The sequence below is a fragment of the Echiichthys vipera genome (genome assembly GCF_963691815.1).
Source record: "Echiichthys vipera genome assembly, chromosome: 15".
Lineage (NCBI taxonomy): Eukaryota > Metazoa > Chordata > Actinopteri > Perciformes > Trachinidae > Echiichthys > Echiichthys vipera.
In genome coordinates this window covers 9,014,460-9,029,780 of record NC_139840.1, presented here as the reverse complement: position 1 = coordinate 9,029,780, position 15,321 = coordinate 9,014,460, and the positions used below count along the sequence as shown (strand labels likewise).

At 39.1% G+C, this 15,321-nt stretch overlaps 1 protein-coding gene across 1 annotated transcript in view; it reads left to right on the top strand.

Annotated features, from left to right (window-relative positions):
* Nucleotides 1–3,210: 3,210 nt before the first annotated feature.
* The window catches only part of LOC310958174 (guanine nucleotide exchange factor VAV3-like), a gene marked incomplete at its 5' end in the record, with an annotated part of 48,451 nt that continues 36,340 nt past the window's right edge, over nt 3,211–15,321 (top strand). Inside the window, 5 exons of the mRNA XM_083929011.1 lie at nt 3,211–3,414; nt 6,220–6,336; nt 12,380–12,438; nt 12,716–12,781; nt 13,288–13,405. Coding sequence (XP_083785137.1) covers nt 3,211–3,414; nt 6,220–6,336; nt 12,380–12,438; nt 12,716–12,781; nt 13,288–13,405 — 564 coding nt within the window. The remainder of the gene's footprint in view (nt 3,415–6,219; nt 6,337–12,379; nt 12,439–12,715; nt 12,782–13,287; nt 13,406–15,321) is intronic.

The window sequence follows — 15,321 nt, the reverse complement described above, 5'->3', positions numbered from 1 at the left end:
ATTTTATACTCAACTAAATATTATTTTATATTAAAATATATTATCCTATAATATAATAATTTTGCTAATAATAATAATAATTACGGTGAATCACCTGTTTGTCTCTAGTGTGGACGTTTAAGCAGGACTTATTTTAAATTGAACACATTTGAGATTAATTCATCTTTTAGTGATGCCTTTAGCGTTTATTTTCCCTAATTGATAATTGTCTTCATTTATTTTTCTTGGCTATTGGTCGGCAGCCCCCAGGGGGTAAAGCTCCTGAACTTCCTTCTTCCATTCATTGAGCAACTGTACAGTGATCTAGGAAAACTAATAGGCCTAATTATAAGGGTACATTAATGATGGTCTTAAAAATAGACCATTTCACCTTCGCAAGTCAGGTGAGTGTGATAAGGCAATACAGCTCGACTTGTCTTCAGCGTGCATAGATTTTTTTTAGCTAACTGAGATGTAAACACATATAAAGTTGTTATGGCACACGCTTCCTACTTAGGCTATTCATCCAGCCAATGCAGGGCAAGGTAAGCGGTCTTTTTTTTTTTTACATTTTCGTTAGGCCTTCAAGCCCCTTAATGGAAAACATTACTATGTGTAATATTGATTAGTGCAGCTTTAAATAAATTTCACATTCATTTATATTTTGTGACACTTTAAAATCTCATGGCGAGATTAACGTGCTGAGCGCATGACTAAAATAAGGTGTTGGGCCCCTGTGTAACTTTTCCAACTTGCTACATTTTCCCTACCTGAGGTTAGATAAGAACGGTTTAATTGGACATCATCCTTCCATGGTCACCCCTGCTTTAAGAGTGTTGAGGGTGGGGGGCAGGGGATAGCAGGTCAACAGGAGATGCCACATGGTGAACATCATCTAAAAACTGGGCACCTGAAGATTCATTTAGGATGCAGAACTGCATCAAGGTTTTCCCGTCATTATTCAGAAATAAAAACTAACTAAATTCATTATTAAATAGATAAATTAGTTGTAAAAGTGTATACAGATTTAAATATATGAAAGTCATTCTCATGTTAATTAATGTCTCATTCGTTGTTGCAGCAATTTTTGGGTTGATACCATTTGTTACACAGCTTTGGTGCATAATTTTACCATTTTTACCACTTGAGAATTGATGAAAAATATAAAAAGGTCAAAAATCTCTCCAAATGAACACATTAAGACACCAAGACCCTGAGGAATATATAAAAAAAACCCATGCTGTGATTTGGTATCAAAGAAATATGATATTTGGAGATTTCTGCAATAATTGCATTTTTCTGCAACTGGATGGCGAGCACTTCTGTTCTGGAAACGGTTCAGAAACACCCTTATTGTCAATATACCTACATCCATCCTCTTAACGCCCTAGGTCTTTAGTTTGCGGTTGTAAAGTTTTATGAGGCTAAGATGTCACAACAGCTAATTTTTATCAATTGAGCTGAAGTTTTAAAAAATGGTCTCACTACAATAAAATGGCTACTACAGGGACTAACATCATCACACCTGAATAATATAGGCACATTTGAATCACATTTTTTTCAATTCTACGACAGTTTAGAGACTCCAGTATGCAGACATATTAAAATACTCCATGCACTATATGAGCAACTGTCTGGGATTATCAAAAAGTGGCTGTAAGGGCGAGACTTGTACCCATAAAACCTATTTTCATACAGATATCCTGAGGTCAGAGGCCAAGGGACCCCTTGATAAAAGGGTCATGCCTTGTTTCCCCTGCAGAAATGTAGCCTTTGGAGCGTTATTTAGCCCCCTTCCCGACAAGCTATCATGACATGGTTGGTATAAAAGATGGCTTAGATTTTCTAGTTGTTAACAGAATCTATGGGACAATTCACAATAGGCCTGATTTCAGCAAATGCAGCTGCAGTTTTGTATGGTGTTTGTGCAAAGAGTATTCTTATGTGGGTTTTTTTAACATGTGTAGTGTTAGCCAACACCAGATGCCATGGCAGAGACCGATTAATTATGCATATGGGCTGTTGTCATCAATATATTGTGATCTATCAGGATTTTTTTTATTAAGTAGCTTAAGTAATTAGGAAATCACTAGTAACTCATATAGAGTACAAGTTGACGTTTCTAAGCCTGCTCAAAGTCTGAGGAAACATCTGGCTCAGGGTAAAACAAGATGTGATCCCCCAGCTTCCTTCCTGTGTTTATGTCATGATCTTGATGACAGTGATCTACAGTAAATCCCATGGCAGAAGGATGTTGTTCTCCCTGTCTCTGTTAGATCTCTTGATTCTTTATTATCTGAGTTATAGACACACGGGCTATATGAATGTTGAAACCTAGATCACAGTTTACCAGCACAGGCCATAGGCTGCATGCCACACAGAAATCAGATTTCCGTCACTTATCAAAGCTGTTTGTAATCCACATGGAATGTCAGCTGAGAGTATGAGGGAAAAGGATTTCCCAGCAACACACAACATTTTTTCATAGAATAAAGACCGACTACACTGTATGTTAATGATAATGGTAATGATAATAAGTGCCAAATCTTCAGTTAACTGGTTAGTCCACACAAACTTTAATAGTCAGTTGATCACTTTAGTCATTAATCAAACAAACGGTCAAACAAAAATAGTGGTTGCTGGTTACAGCTTCCCAAATTTGAAGTTTTGTAAAATATGATCTTTTTATATTAGGCTACTATAAATTTCTCATTTTGGGGACCTTTGGTCAGACAATAGAGATCATCTAAAGATGGACTTTTATAGAGGTTATAGAGCAATCATTCAGAATGAATTGAATTGGTGGGCCACATCTACAGATTAATTAACAATGTTTATGACCATTTGTTGTGCAGCCATATACAGTAGATCAAATTAAGCCAACATCCATATCAGAAAGGCGGGGTCAGGGCTGTGTTTAATTGCACATCGCTGTTGTAGGCCGAGACAATCGCAACTCATTTCAGAAGTAAGGGGAAGTATAACGATTATTTTTCGACCACCTCTGTGGAAATGTCACAGAAGGAAGGGGAAGTTCACACAAGCAGAGGGGGTTTCACTGCAGCCTACCCCAGCTGTGCAGCGCTCATAAGCTGCAGCAGCGCGCTCTGTCCTCCAGAGAGACGTGGGGACGACCGCCGAGCGCACTTACCATGCCCCGCACAGGCTTCAAATAAGGACAAAGTTTTTACATCTGGCATCCACCAGCTGTTTTCACCGCTCATCGACAACATGGAGTACTGGAGGCAATGTGCCATGTGGCTGATCAGCTGCAAAGTGCTGCCCGAGAACCACCGTGTGACTGCGGACACGGCGCAAGTGTTCGACCTGGCGCAAACCCTGCGGGACGGGGTGCTGCTGTGCCAGCTGCTGAACAACTTGAGACCTCAGACTATCAACCTGAGGGAGATAAATCTCAGGCCACAGATGTCACAGGTAGACGAATGATTTTTTGCGCTGTTTTCAAAGTAACTTGTGGTTGTAACGTGTGTAGAAGAACTGCAAAACTGTTGCCAAATCCAAATTGGTGTCGCCAGACATGAATGGGATTTAGAGAGAGAGCGACCTTTAACAGACTGGTTTAGAGATCTGATGCGGACACGTCTGTATAATTCTACTTATTCTAAATATAATAATTCATCTAAATTGTTTCAGTGTATACCTTTCTGTATTTTGTATTTTATTGGGATCTTAAAGCAATTGAAACTTTCCTTGATTAACATAGGAAGTGCTAAATGTCTCTCGGCTTGTGAAAGCCAAAGGGATGGTCCCAGGCTTGACCTCTCTTTACCCATAATTCTTTCCTCTGTCACTGGAGAGGCCTGATAAAATCCTGGCTTTGATCCACCCATTAGCTAGGGAACTTGTACTATGTGTGCAGCAGCTCGAAGGTTGCTCGCAACTCAGCTGGAGCCATGTGTAATCAGCCATTAGGAGATTGATTTGATTTCTTAAATACAGATCGCTATTTTGACCAGTGTGCTCTTGAATGATACAATATGTTTTTTTTTTTGTTTTTTTTTAAATGGTAGTGATAGGTTTAATAAAAAAAATGTGATGGAAAGCATATTTCCCCTGATATTACCGAGGCAGATATTTATAGCACAGTGCAATCAAACTCAACTAAAATCAGTCATAGTTACTAAAATACTTAATTTACTTCTTTATCGGACCGTCTTAATAGTATTATAAATGTATCATACTGTCAAACTCTGAACACCTTTGATTCAAAATAATCTCCAACATTTTAGCATCCTAAGGCCAAAGGATTAATTATAATATAAGTAAAGTAAAGTAAAGTACAATGATATGAATCGCACGCACACACACACACACACACACACACACACACACACACACACACACACACACACACACACACACACACACACACACACACAGAACAACATCAGTAGGTCTGATTTATTGGACAGTTCTTTTTTGAGAGATGGAATCAAACATTTGTTTAGCTGTCGTCATAAATGTATGATCGAAGTGCTGCACTGTGAGCATCAGATTTCCAAAGATGATTTAATCAAAGAAACCATTTTTGTAATCTCAACTTCCACAAACTGCCCTGAATAAATGTTTACATCTAGTCAAAATGACCAATATTGCCTTCAAAAATACAATGCTTCTGTAATAAATAAAAGCCGGTTTCTTAGCCGGGCATTAGACCAAGCTCTGTTGTATAAACTAGAGTGTGTGTGTATGTGCTCTGTCGGTGCATGTCCACTTTCCTTTTGTCTTCTTGACAGACAGTAAAAGCAAACCATGTGGCATGATGTGCCAAACAATGGATAACCGGAGCCTTAAGCTATAGGCCATCTTGTATGGTCGAGAGATGCATGTGTGTCAGTGAGCTCCAGATTCTAAATGGCCCTTTCATTGTGCCCTGCTGACCTATGATCTTGGAAATGAAAACAAGGGCATGAAGGTAATGGATTGGAGGACAAGAGTGCAGTGCTCAGTAGGGAAAATGCATCCAGAAGTGCTAGTTTTATAATTCTGTATATTTGGCCTTGGTGCAAATGCAAAACATGGAATGTGACATTCAATTCTTAAGTACGGATAATGAATAAATAGGCAACCAATATCATCTCTGCTTTTTTTTCCATAGAGAAGAAAGCAATCCTATATTAACCCTCCTTTAATCGTTTTAAACATACTGTATCATTTATCATCAGTAAAGCCAAGGATGCAGTGAAGAAAGTAATGCAGCAGGGCTGTGACAGGAGTGGTGCAAAGCCATCATGCATTTCCTCCGCAGACAAACAGGGCCTCAGGGGGCTGTAGGCGTGATTACAGGCGTCTCCACGATGAGCTGATGTGATAAAAAGGCGCCTATCTATTCTCAAGAATCAGCTCCAAATGATTAACACATGCATTTTCTAGTTTAGTCATCACTTAATAACTTGAAAAAGAATGAATGCTTTTTTTCAGCACTATAGTTGTAGATGGATATTTAAGATCAATCCCAAAACCATGAGCACATTGTCTATATGAAAGTTGTTTGACTGCACTCCCACCGAGACACAGATCCTAATAGGAAGTGACCCAGAAAGAGCACATGCTTAGTGGTTTTGTTTCACACCATAAAAATTTCTATTTTCACTTTCAGTTTTTGCGCGGTGTTTTTGCGGTTCACCTTCAACTTTATAAAAGAAGCTTCAAGTTCTCTGTGCTCAGCTGTTTGCATTATTAATGTTTGTTTATCCATGTTAAACATAATTAAACGGTTGGTCCTTCAACATCACCAAAAACCCCACAATTTTCAACTTGCGTCAGCTATGCAGATATCTATGTATTGAGAAATCTGACATAGACCTCTCAAAAGATGGGCATTTGTAATTTGGGTGAACGCATCCTTTAGTTTTGCATCTGGTTCAGTCGGTCATAATAAACATTAATAAACAACTCAATGAACATTTTGCCACTAACATGACTTTTGCAAATAGAAAAATGCGGTATATTTCTGTGGATATAAAGCAATGCGAAATTTATAAAGATTATTTTTTTGGCAGTTTTCAAGCCTTTTATTAGACAGGGCAGACAGGAAATGGGGTGAGAGAGAGAGAGAGAGAGAGGGAGACATGCAGCAAAGCCCGCAGGTTGGAATTAAACCCGCGGCCGCTATCTTGAGGACCGTCAGCCTCTTTACATGGGGCGACTGCTCCAATCACTGTGCCACCGCAGCATTTAGCAATGCTAAATGTACATACCATTTTTTGCCCCTTGCAGTTCCTGTGCTTGAAGAACATTCGCACATTCCTGACGTCTTGCTATGACGTGTTTGGGATGAGGAGAAGTGACTTATTCGAAGCCTTTGACCTCTTCGATGTTCGAGACTTTGGAAAGGTAACGCCTACGTCCATCATTCTGTTTTTCTGTCACAACACAATGAAATAATCCTAAAATGGTATCCAACAACGCACACATTTCTTCTGTTCTGTTCTGTTCTGTTCTCCTTCCCTCTTTTAGCTGCATTCTTCTCTGGTTGCAACAATTTATGAAAGTCTTTAAGCTTTTCATGATATAGCACCTTTACAAACTGTTTTACAAGGAAATGAGTTTGAGTGAGCACCTTGTCTGTTGAAAATGAATGTGACATCTGTCACAGCTGAGTGATGCTGATGATTGATCTGTGTCAAATCGATAATGCATTTTAAAGTTATTGTCCATTGTCCAAATGTTTACATTAGAAACAATAAAGGGAAATTGGTGCCCCAAACATTAAATCTGTGTCATAGTTTACAAAACAGCAAATGAGTATTGTATTGTCAAAAACTCTTCTAAAACATAATAAGAAATTAAAAAAAATGCCGTAAGAAAAAACTCCTCCAAGACAGCAAAATAAATGATCTTTTTAATCACTGTACATAAAATCTTTGTGCAGCTGCAATTGTTCAGAGGTGATAAAAACAACTGCATTAGAATAATGACAACAAAAAAATTGAGAATATTATGTGAAATTTGGGCTAATAATTAAACATCGATTGAATCGTCATCTTTTGCAATCTGCATCTGAACTCATCAGCCATGAACATCAGATTACTATGAAGAATGCATGCAGTGTAACATAATACGACCCATGTTATGTAGAGCATGTCAGAAGTGTGATGTCTTTTCCTCTGATGGTGACATGGAGCATGGAGTGTGTGTGTGTGTGTGTGTGTGTGTGTGTGTGTGCGTGCGTGCGTGCGTGTGTGTGTGTGTGAGAGAGTTTCAATATGTGTCCACCCCATCGCCTGGTGCATTTTTCTGCTGCACTTCTAAACGGATTGGTCGACTTCTTTTTATTGTATATGGTTTGTGTACACAGTGTTACCAGGTCAGTGGATTTGTAGTGCACTCCTCCTAGCTACTCAGCGGACTCTCGCTCACAGCGCAGGAGCCTGATTTAACTGAAGAAAGCACACTGGCTCTGACTTAGCCTTACTCACGCATTTCCTTAGTTCAGTGCATTCGGTGCATAACTTTACCTTGGAGCCGTATGAGTTGTCAGAGCATCTCTGGGTTATCCATGGGGAAATATAATATGATTTGTTTCAGAATATATTTTCTTTTTTTTAGTCTGTACTGAATATATTTATTTTAGTGATTTAGCACATCCAAAATACAGAACAATAAGTCTGTCATCATATTTCAAAAGGGTTCAATTTGGGTAAACTACGTCACGTTACATATAATACAAAATACAAAAAGTGCAAGAATCTTGTGAGTCCATAAAAATGATGTGAATGAAATGAATTGAATTTTAGAAAGCAGTTTTTTAAAGATGTATTTTATTGATTCATGGACCATGGTCCAGTCTGATTATGTGCATTCTCGTTCCACCATTGTGGAGCCAGGACAGCAAACAGACAGGATATTGTTGTTTGTGCTGCCACCTGGGTTTTGGACCATGTCCAGAAATATTTGTGTATCATCTGCATAGCTGTGGTAGGCAAAGCCATCTGGGTGAATAACAAAGCCCGGGGTCTTAGTTTACAGGGAGAAGAGGATGGGACACAGAACAGGGCACCCAAGTAGTAAGGTTACAAGGTTCAGACAAAGATGCTCTCCAAGTTACCCTGCAAGTGTGGTCCTTGAGGTAGGTTGTAAACAGTTCTTGGAGGATGGAGAGGAAGATCTGGTGGTTCACTGTGTCAAAGGCTGCAGAGAAGTCCTGCAGGATGACAGCGGAGGAGAGGGAAGACAGTGTGAAGTAGACAGATACGCAGAAAGTTGAGTGAAGACAGCAAGACAGCTTCTTATAAATTATTGTTTTGTCAGAGCAGATATTGCATCTATTTTAAATAATTCAAACACTACCGCAGGTGGTTTGAGAACTCCAGGTATACTTTGTTAATGTGTGAGCACATTTTTACTTGAAATAAATGTTCTCCAGAAAAAAGGTATATCCAAAGTCCTTGAATCAGGAATATTATATATGATAGATAGTTTGAATCCTCTTCCTGTCAGAGAATAGACAGAGGTTATTGGTATAAGTGTGAGTGGTCGCATGGTTTGCGTGCAGTTTCTCACACAGACAGTCTTTTCTTTCAGTTCAGTGTGTTGTGTTCTTAAGAAGCTTCCAGTTAATCTGGCATCTGATAATCCCGCAGTGGAGGCACTGCCTGCAAATATGTACAGTACATCCAAGCGGGGCTGTATAATCTCAGTCATGTTCAAGAGTGGTCTGTCAAACAACCTTCCCGAGGGAGGGGAGATTACTTGTTTTTTCCCCTCATCATTAGTTAAATATATGGGTCTCTGCAGGTTCAGCGATTGGGTTGGACTGGCTCCAGGAATGGTTGTACAGCCAAACAAGAAATCTCTTCCTTATTTTCCAGAAAACATCCAAAAGAGAACATCTCACATCTCAGCCAGTCTAATCCACTCGGGGTTGAGTTGTGCCAACTCTGCCCGTAGACTGAGCATTAGTCCACTGAATATCTAATGAGAGCTCTCTAACCTACATTCCTCTGTTGAGTTATGGGCTTCACCCTGGGCACACATGCTGACTGCATGCAGCCTCCTGGAGGCCAGAGATGTGTTTATTTCTTCCCTCAACACACAATTATGTCAACATTAAAAGCAAAAGCAAAATGTTTAAATGTTTAAAGCTTATTAAATTCAAGTAGATAGAGAAGGGCATTTTAAATTGAAGGAATGGCTGTTTTTTGTTTTCCTCTTACATTGAAATAGTTGTTTTGGTAAATCCACTTGTTCGCTCTCTTCCTGAGAGTATCATGACAAGGTTGATACCCCTCTCATGTCTATGCAGTAAATATGAAGCTACAGTCAGAGGGGAGTTTCATTTATTTTAGCATGAAGACTGGAAACAGGGGAAACAGCTAGCCTGGCTCTGTCTGAAGGTAACAAAATACACCTATCCTCTTACTGCCCATGTTAATAAATAATATAGCAGATAATCACAATAAACCCAAAATGTGCAGTTTTTAACTTTTTAGTTGTTGTACATATTAAACAAATGAGATACCTTAAACTTTCAAAATGCATATTTGATTAATCACATTATTGTTCCAACTTTTTTGCACGGGGCTCTGGGAATTTATGCTACAGTTTGTATACAGGCCAAACTCTTCACAGCGGTTGGACTTCAGCTCAGCTTGTGGCTTTGCTTCTCAACTCTAATGTGGCTTAAATTATCATCAGACATGTCAGGTGTGGGACTGACTTATTTTTGAGACAGCCTAGGATTTACAATTCATTAAACAAAGTAAACAAATGTTTAGTTTTTATATGTCTCCTACTTATTCCTCGTGAGTTGTTCTTTCAAATTAGCACTATGTATTTGAAAAAAAGAAAAACAGATTAGTCTTGCACCGCCTCAAGTATCACTAGTGTTAGATCAGTTGTGATGTGTGCGGCAGGATGAAATGATAGGAACAAAGTTCTCTCTTATGCAAAAATACCACAGAAATCAAATCAACCATGTAATCTTTTACTCTTACTACATAATGCGGCCATAGCAAAAGCCAAAGGAGATTCTAATGCTGACAATTTGCTTGAATCAACTGACTGAATATGACTTTGAGTGTCTTTTAGTTACGTAGCTGCGGAATAATGATACACATCTGAATACAAGCACTGCAAGTACATAACAACACATTTCAAATATGTGAAATCCTCTCACTTCAGAGGCAGACTATTTGTTTTGTTGCAGGAAAGACAAAGTTTCGACTGCTGTAAATAACTTGTGAAGACCCAGGCCTTTTGAACTTTTAAAGCCGGTCTCTCTACAAGTCACAAGCACAACTGGGTTCAGCCAAAGCCACAGCACCCGTTCACACAGGAAGAGATAAACTGCACATAGACAGGCTGTATATAATATAAAGCTAACCTCAATCGTTTTTAACCAAACAGAGTCATTCAAAAGTGAATCTACATTTTTTTGGAGATAGAAACATGAAATTATTAAATTAGCTGTGTTCGTTATGGCACATAAAATACAGTATTCTTAATGCAAATACATGCTTTGTACTTCAGCAACCTTTTAAGGACTAAGGTCCCAACTTCCTGTGGTTCATCTGCTCAGCATTGATCTCATATCTAGTGTGGATCAAATGCTCAGTGATCATGAACTCACATTTTTACAAGCCCTGATAAAAGAACCACACACACACACACACACACACACACACGCACACACACACACACACACACACACACACACACACACACACACACACACACACACACACACACACACACACACACACACACACACACACACACAGACACATTGCAAAGGTGTGAGAGCCTGAGGTAACGTGACCATTTCCTGCAGACTGTGTGCGTGTCTTTCTGCTGTCAACTTGCAAAACATGTTCAACATTTACAATTGAAGCATCATAAAATGGTTTGCACATTATTACACGGCAGCTGCCGGTCTTTCAAGGAGGGGAAGCTCATTTTTTCGGCCTTCATCATAAATGTGTTTGTTTATTTATATGTAAATTCTACCCTTTGTTCCTTTTCAAGAAAATGATCTGTGACCTTGTACCAACTAGGTGTCTTTTCCAGGGACTTGACCAGTGTCCTCTCAATGGCCAGCACAGCTAGGCTGCTTAATAGAATAGAAATACTTTATAAACGGCCTTGGCCGCCTTTGAGCGTGACCGCTTGCTCGTCGGGGAAAGAAACCGTAGAGTGACAGAACAGAGTCGCCAAACACAACACTATTATTTTTTTTTAACAAAGACAAAGTCGCTGGGAATTGGTAAAGTCTCTGGATCAGTTCAGAACAACAGAATGAAAAACTTGGAAAATGCTCTGGTGGATGTTTATTTTTCAAGATCGCTGATTCGCTTATTTAGCTGTCAATCAAACAAGGATTCCGCCTCAGACAGCTCATCCAATCATCATGCAGAAGCCAAGTGTCCGGGCCAGCCCACTGTACCATAGACCCTCAGAGACGCTGAGCGTCCGATGGGCAGGAGAAAGCCCAGCATTTATCCTATGAGCGTCTGCGCTCCTCATTAAAGTCAGTAGAAGCTGAGTGTCCGACTGTGTAAAGCGCTGTGGATGAATGAGAAGGAAGTTACCTGTTATAAGAAGCTGATTCTGAACAAAAGATAAAGGCTTTCTAGTGCATATTAAGTCAATGAAAGACACACAGCAGTATATATTAATTCATTAATTCATTCATCTTCAACCGCTTATCCCGGGGTCGGGATCGCGGGCGGCCGGAGCCGGTCCCAGCTGACATCGGGCTTGAGGCGGGGTACACCCTGGACAGGACGCCAGTGTATCGTAGGGCACATAGAGACAAACAACCATTCATACCTGAGGGCAATTCTTAGAGTAATCAATTCACCTAACACGTGCATGTCTTTTTGGATTGTGGGAGGAAACAGGAGAACCCGGAGAAAACCCACGCAGACACGCAATGTGTTGTTGCTAGCTTGTTGCGCACGCATTAGCCGTCGCCACTAGCTACTAACGCTTCTTACATTTCTTTTTTTTATTATGATTTTGGGAAGTTTTACGCCTTTATTATATAGCGATACTGAGGCAGAGAGAGATGCAGATAAGGGCCCCAGTTAGATCTGAACTCGCAACGCTGGGGTTCTTGGTCTATCTCTAAACTATGCTACAGGGGGACCCCAGCTCTGCGTTTGCATAGTGGTAGCTGTTTCTTCCTGGTGAAGTATTAGTTACTGTTAGATGTTTAGAAGATAGATACTGAATGTATTTCCTACGGTATTAAATATGTGTTATTTCTATACGGTAGCTAGTTGTTTGCAAGTCGTTGCTAGTGTGTTTATCATTTATTATGACAGTGTTTCTCTTCTATCACTCTGTCGGTCCCTCTCTGCTCTCCTGTTCTCTCTAAGTCTGTCTCTCTCTGAGCCCATCAAAAACATTTATTAACGCAACTTCGTTTCACTAGGTTATGGCCACTCTATCCAAGCTCTCCTACACAGCAATTGCACAGCAAGGAAGATTCAAGTAAGTCACCCAATATCAAAAAACATACAAACTGATATGGATGTCAGTGGACATTTAATGAAATTATCCACACACTGATAAATATGTGTCCTAGTTGTGACCAATGCATGGCCTTTTCTGCTGTACAAAAGAGTATTAGGCTGTTCTGGAAATATAGATATACTTGAATACATCAATTGTTTGTTTCCTGGCCAAAGTCACTCATTGATTATAGTTTCTTCATAGTGATTTTTTCTGTTTAACACTGAGCCTCACGCTGCTCTGCTTTCATTTCTAGGCCATTTCCAACAGAGGAGAGCCTACAAGACGAGGACATTTACAACAACTTGGAGGACTTGATTGAGTATGTATGAAGCCCCTCTCTGCGGGGCCATTACTGGTGTAGATAGAACATGGTTATTTCGCTTTGTGTAGCACAACCAGCTCTACTCGTCATCCATGCTCTCCAGGGTTCTGGACACCCACATGTTTTGGTGAAAGGCTTGGCTCCGTTTCTCTGTTACTGTCAGAGGAACAAATGAGTAATTCTGCATGTTTTTGCTGAGTGCTTGCATACCACCTACATCAAAGTTCTGAATGGGTATTGATCGATTGAGATGAATAAGGGTAAACAATTTTTTATTTTCATGTCACGTTAGAGAACATGCTTTATTTGAATTGTGCATAATGTCTTTCCTAGTGTAGTTTATACCTGTGTGTATTTCTTAAGGTTTAACATTGCATTTAACACATTACCGTTTCCATTATATACACATTATTGCCCCGAGGCTTTCCCCATGCAAGAAGAAATTAATGACTGATAATTAGTATATTTAAGAGATGTTAATGTGTGTTCCTTGTGTGTGATAGTGAGAATGCCCTCGAGGATGAGGATGATTTGTATGCAGCAGTCTACGGGCTGGAAGAAGACTACGCAGGTGGAGAGATATATGAAGATCTCATGAGGACTGAGCAGCATCCCCCATTGGTACCGTGATGAGTCACACACACACACACACACACACACACACACACACACACACACACACACACACACACACACACACACACACACACACACACACACACACACACACACACACACACACACACACACACACATACGCCCTTCAGGGGGTTTACATTCTTGGACCATAAAACACTAAAATACTCACCTGATAAAATTAATTGGATGAAATCGTCTTCTATGAGTCAAAGTCGGGATATCTTTAATGAAATAAAAGTACCAATGCCTTTAAAAAATAAACTTACCTAATGTTACAGAAATATGATCAGCAAAATGTGTTCAAGCATCAGAAGATGCAAAATTGTCCCTCAGAATGCTGTATCATCATATAAATGACATTATTGGATAATTATTATTCATTCACGCATTAGTATGTAAGCATCATTTTAAAATTGTAGCTGCTTAAGGAGGAGGTGCTTTGAACCAGTTTTAAAAACACTCTTGTTTAGCATAATCTATAACAAGGTGTATTTTACAAGTTCATCCTATGATTCATTATGTTAAATTTAAATCTGTAAAAGAAACTAGTAATGAGTGTGGAAAAATAAATCTTTTCCACTGAAATGTACAAGGAAGAAGTATGAAGGTGGATGAAATCTAAATACTCAATTAAAGTACTTACTAGTGTCGTTAAGTATTAGTAGCCTACTTGTTTTGTCATCTTGGAGTACCACATGGGTGTATTTCTGGTCCATTGCTACTCCCAGTTTTGCCCTTGCTGTTCTTTGTCAAGATTGCTGCTAGTTGATAATGCTGCCGTGTAAGTTGTTGTTTTACTGTTTACATCTATCATTTTAATTACCCCTGATAAATAGAAAAAGAAAATATGGTAATTTGTTTTAAATAAATAATATGTCAGAGTCATTTCCCTGTTCATTTTCATGAGAAAGAATTCAGAGCTATGGACTGGACAATTATGAAAGATCAAATCACTAAAACCATAGGAACATCTTATTCTCTTAAAGTTGTCTATCATTGATAAACTGACATCAAATGAGATAATAACAGATACAAAACTAGGATAATACTACTAAAATATACTAGTATAATAAATCTGGACAGTTTACATATGATACCCATAATAATTTTACATATTGGTAATGCTCTGTCACCATCACCCACCACTTACAAAACCCTGTGCAATTCCCTGCTAGTATCCACTGCAATTCTATTGATCTCTGTACTCTACGTATGTTTTTCCTATTCTCTTATGAAATACTACACACCATGTTTGTATTGCCATTATCCTGGGCAACTGTCCTGTGCAATCCTTCATCATGGTCACATCTGTATAAGTGAAAGGTGTATATAGCTATTCCTTTTAAATCTATGTTTTTGGTTTTATCTTGTTTCATCTCTATGTACCGTTCAGCGACTTTTTTTCTTTTCCGACTCTTGAACTGCTTTAACAATTGAATTGCTCCAATGTGGGATCATTAAAGTTCTTAAAGATCTTATCTTACCTGTTTATGGAAGCAATAAATACAAATAAAAACAATTACTCAGCCAATAGGCTGCTTCACCTACTAATGTTTACAGAGGTGGGCAAGAATGAGCCTTTTTAGAATACACTTTGCAAACCAAAGTGGGATTTCTCTCCATTCCCTGTTCTATGTTTGAAATGATTTTGTAGATATCGCCCGGACCTTCAGGGGTGGTACTCAGCTCTGATCTCAGAGTGATGTGAACTGACCATCTATTCATCAGTTTCTTGCTGCACTTGTTGCTGTGTGTAATGCACGCAGGAGGACGTGCTGCTTAAATACTGTTACACAATTCAAAGTTGGGTGATGTGATCTGATTACGCATCATTTCATTTTGGTATTCTGAGTGTATATTCAGAATAAAGCGATTCACTTAAGTGTCTGCGGATAACT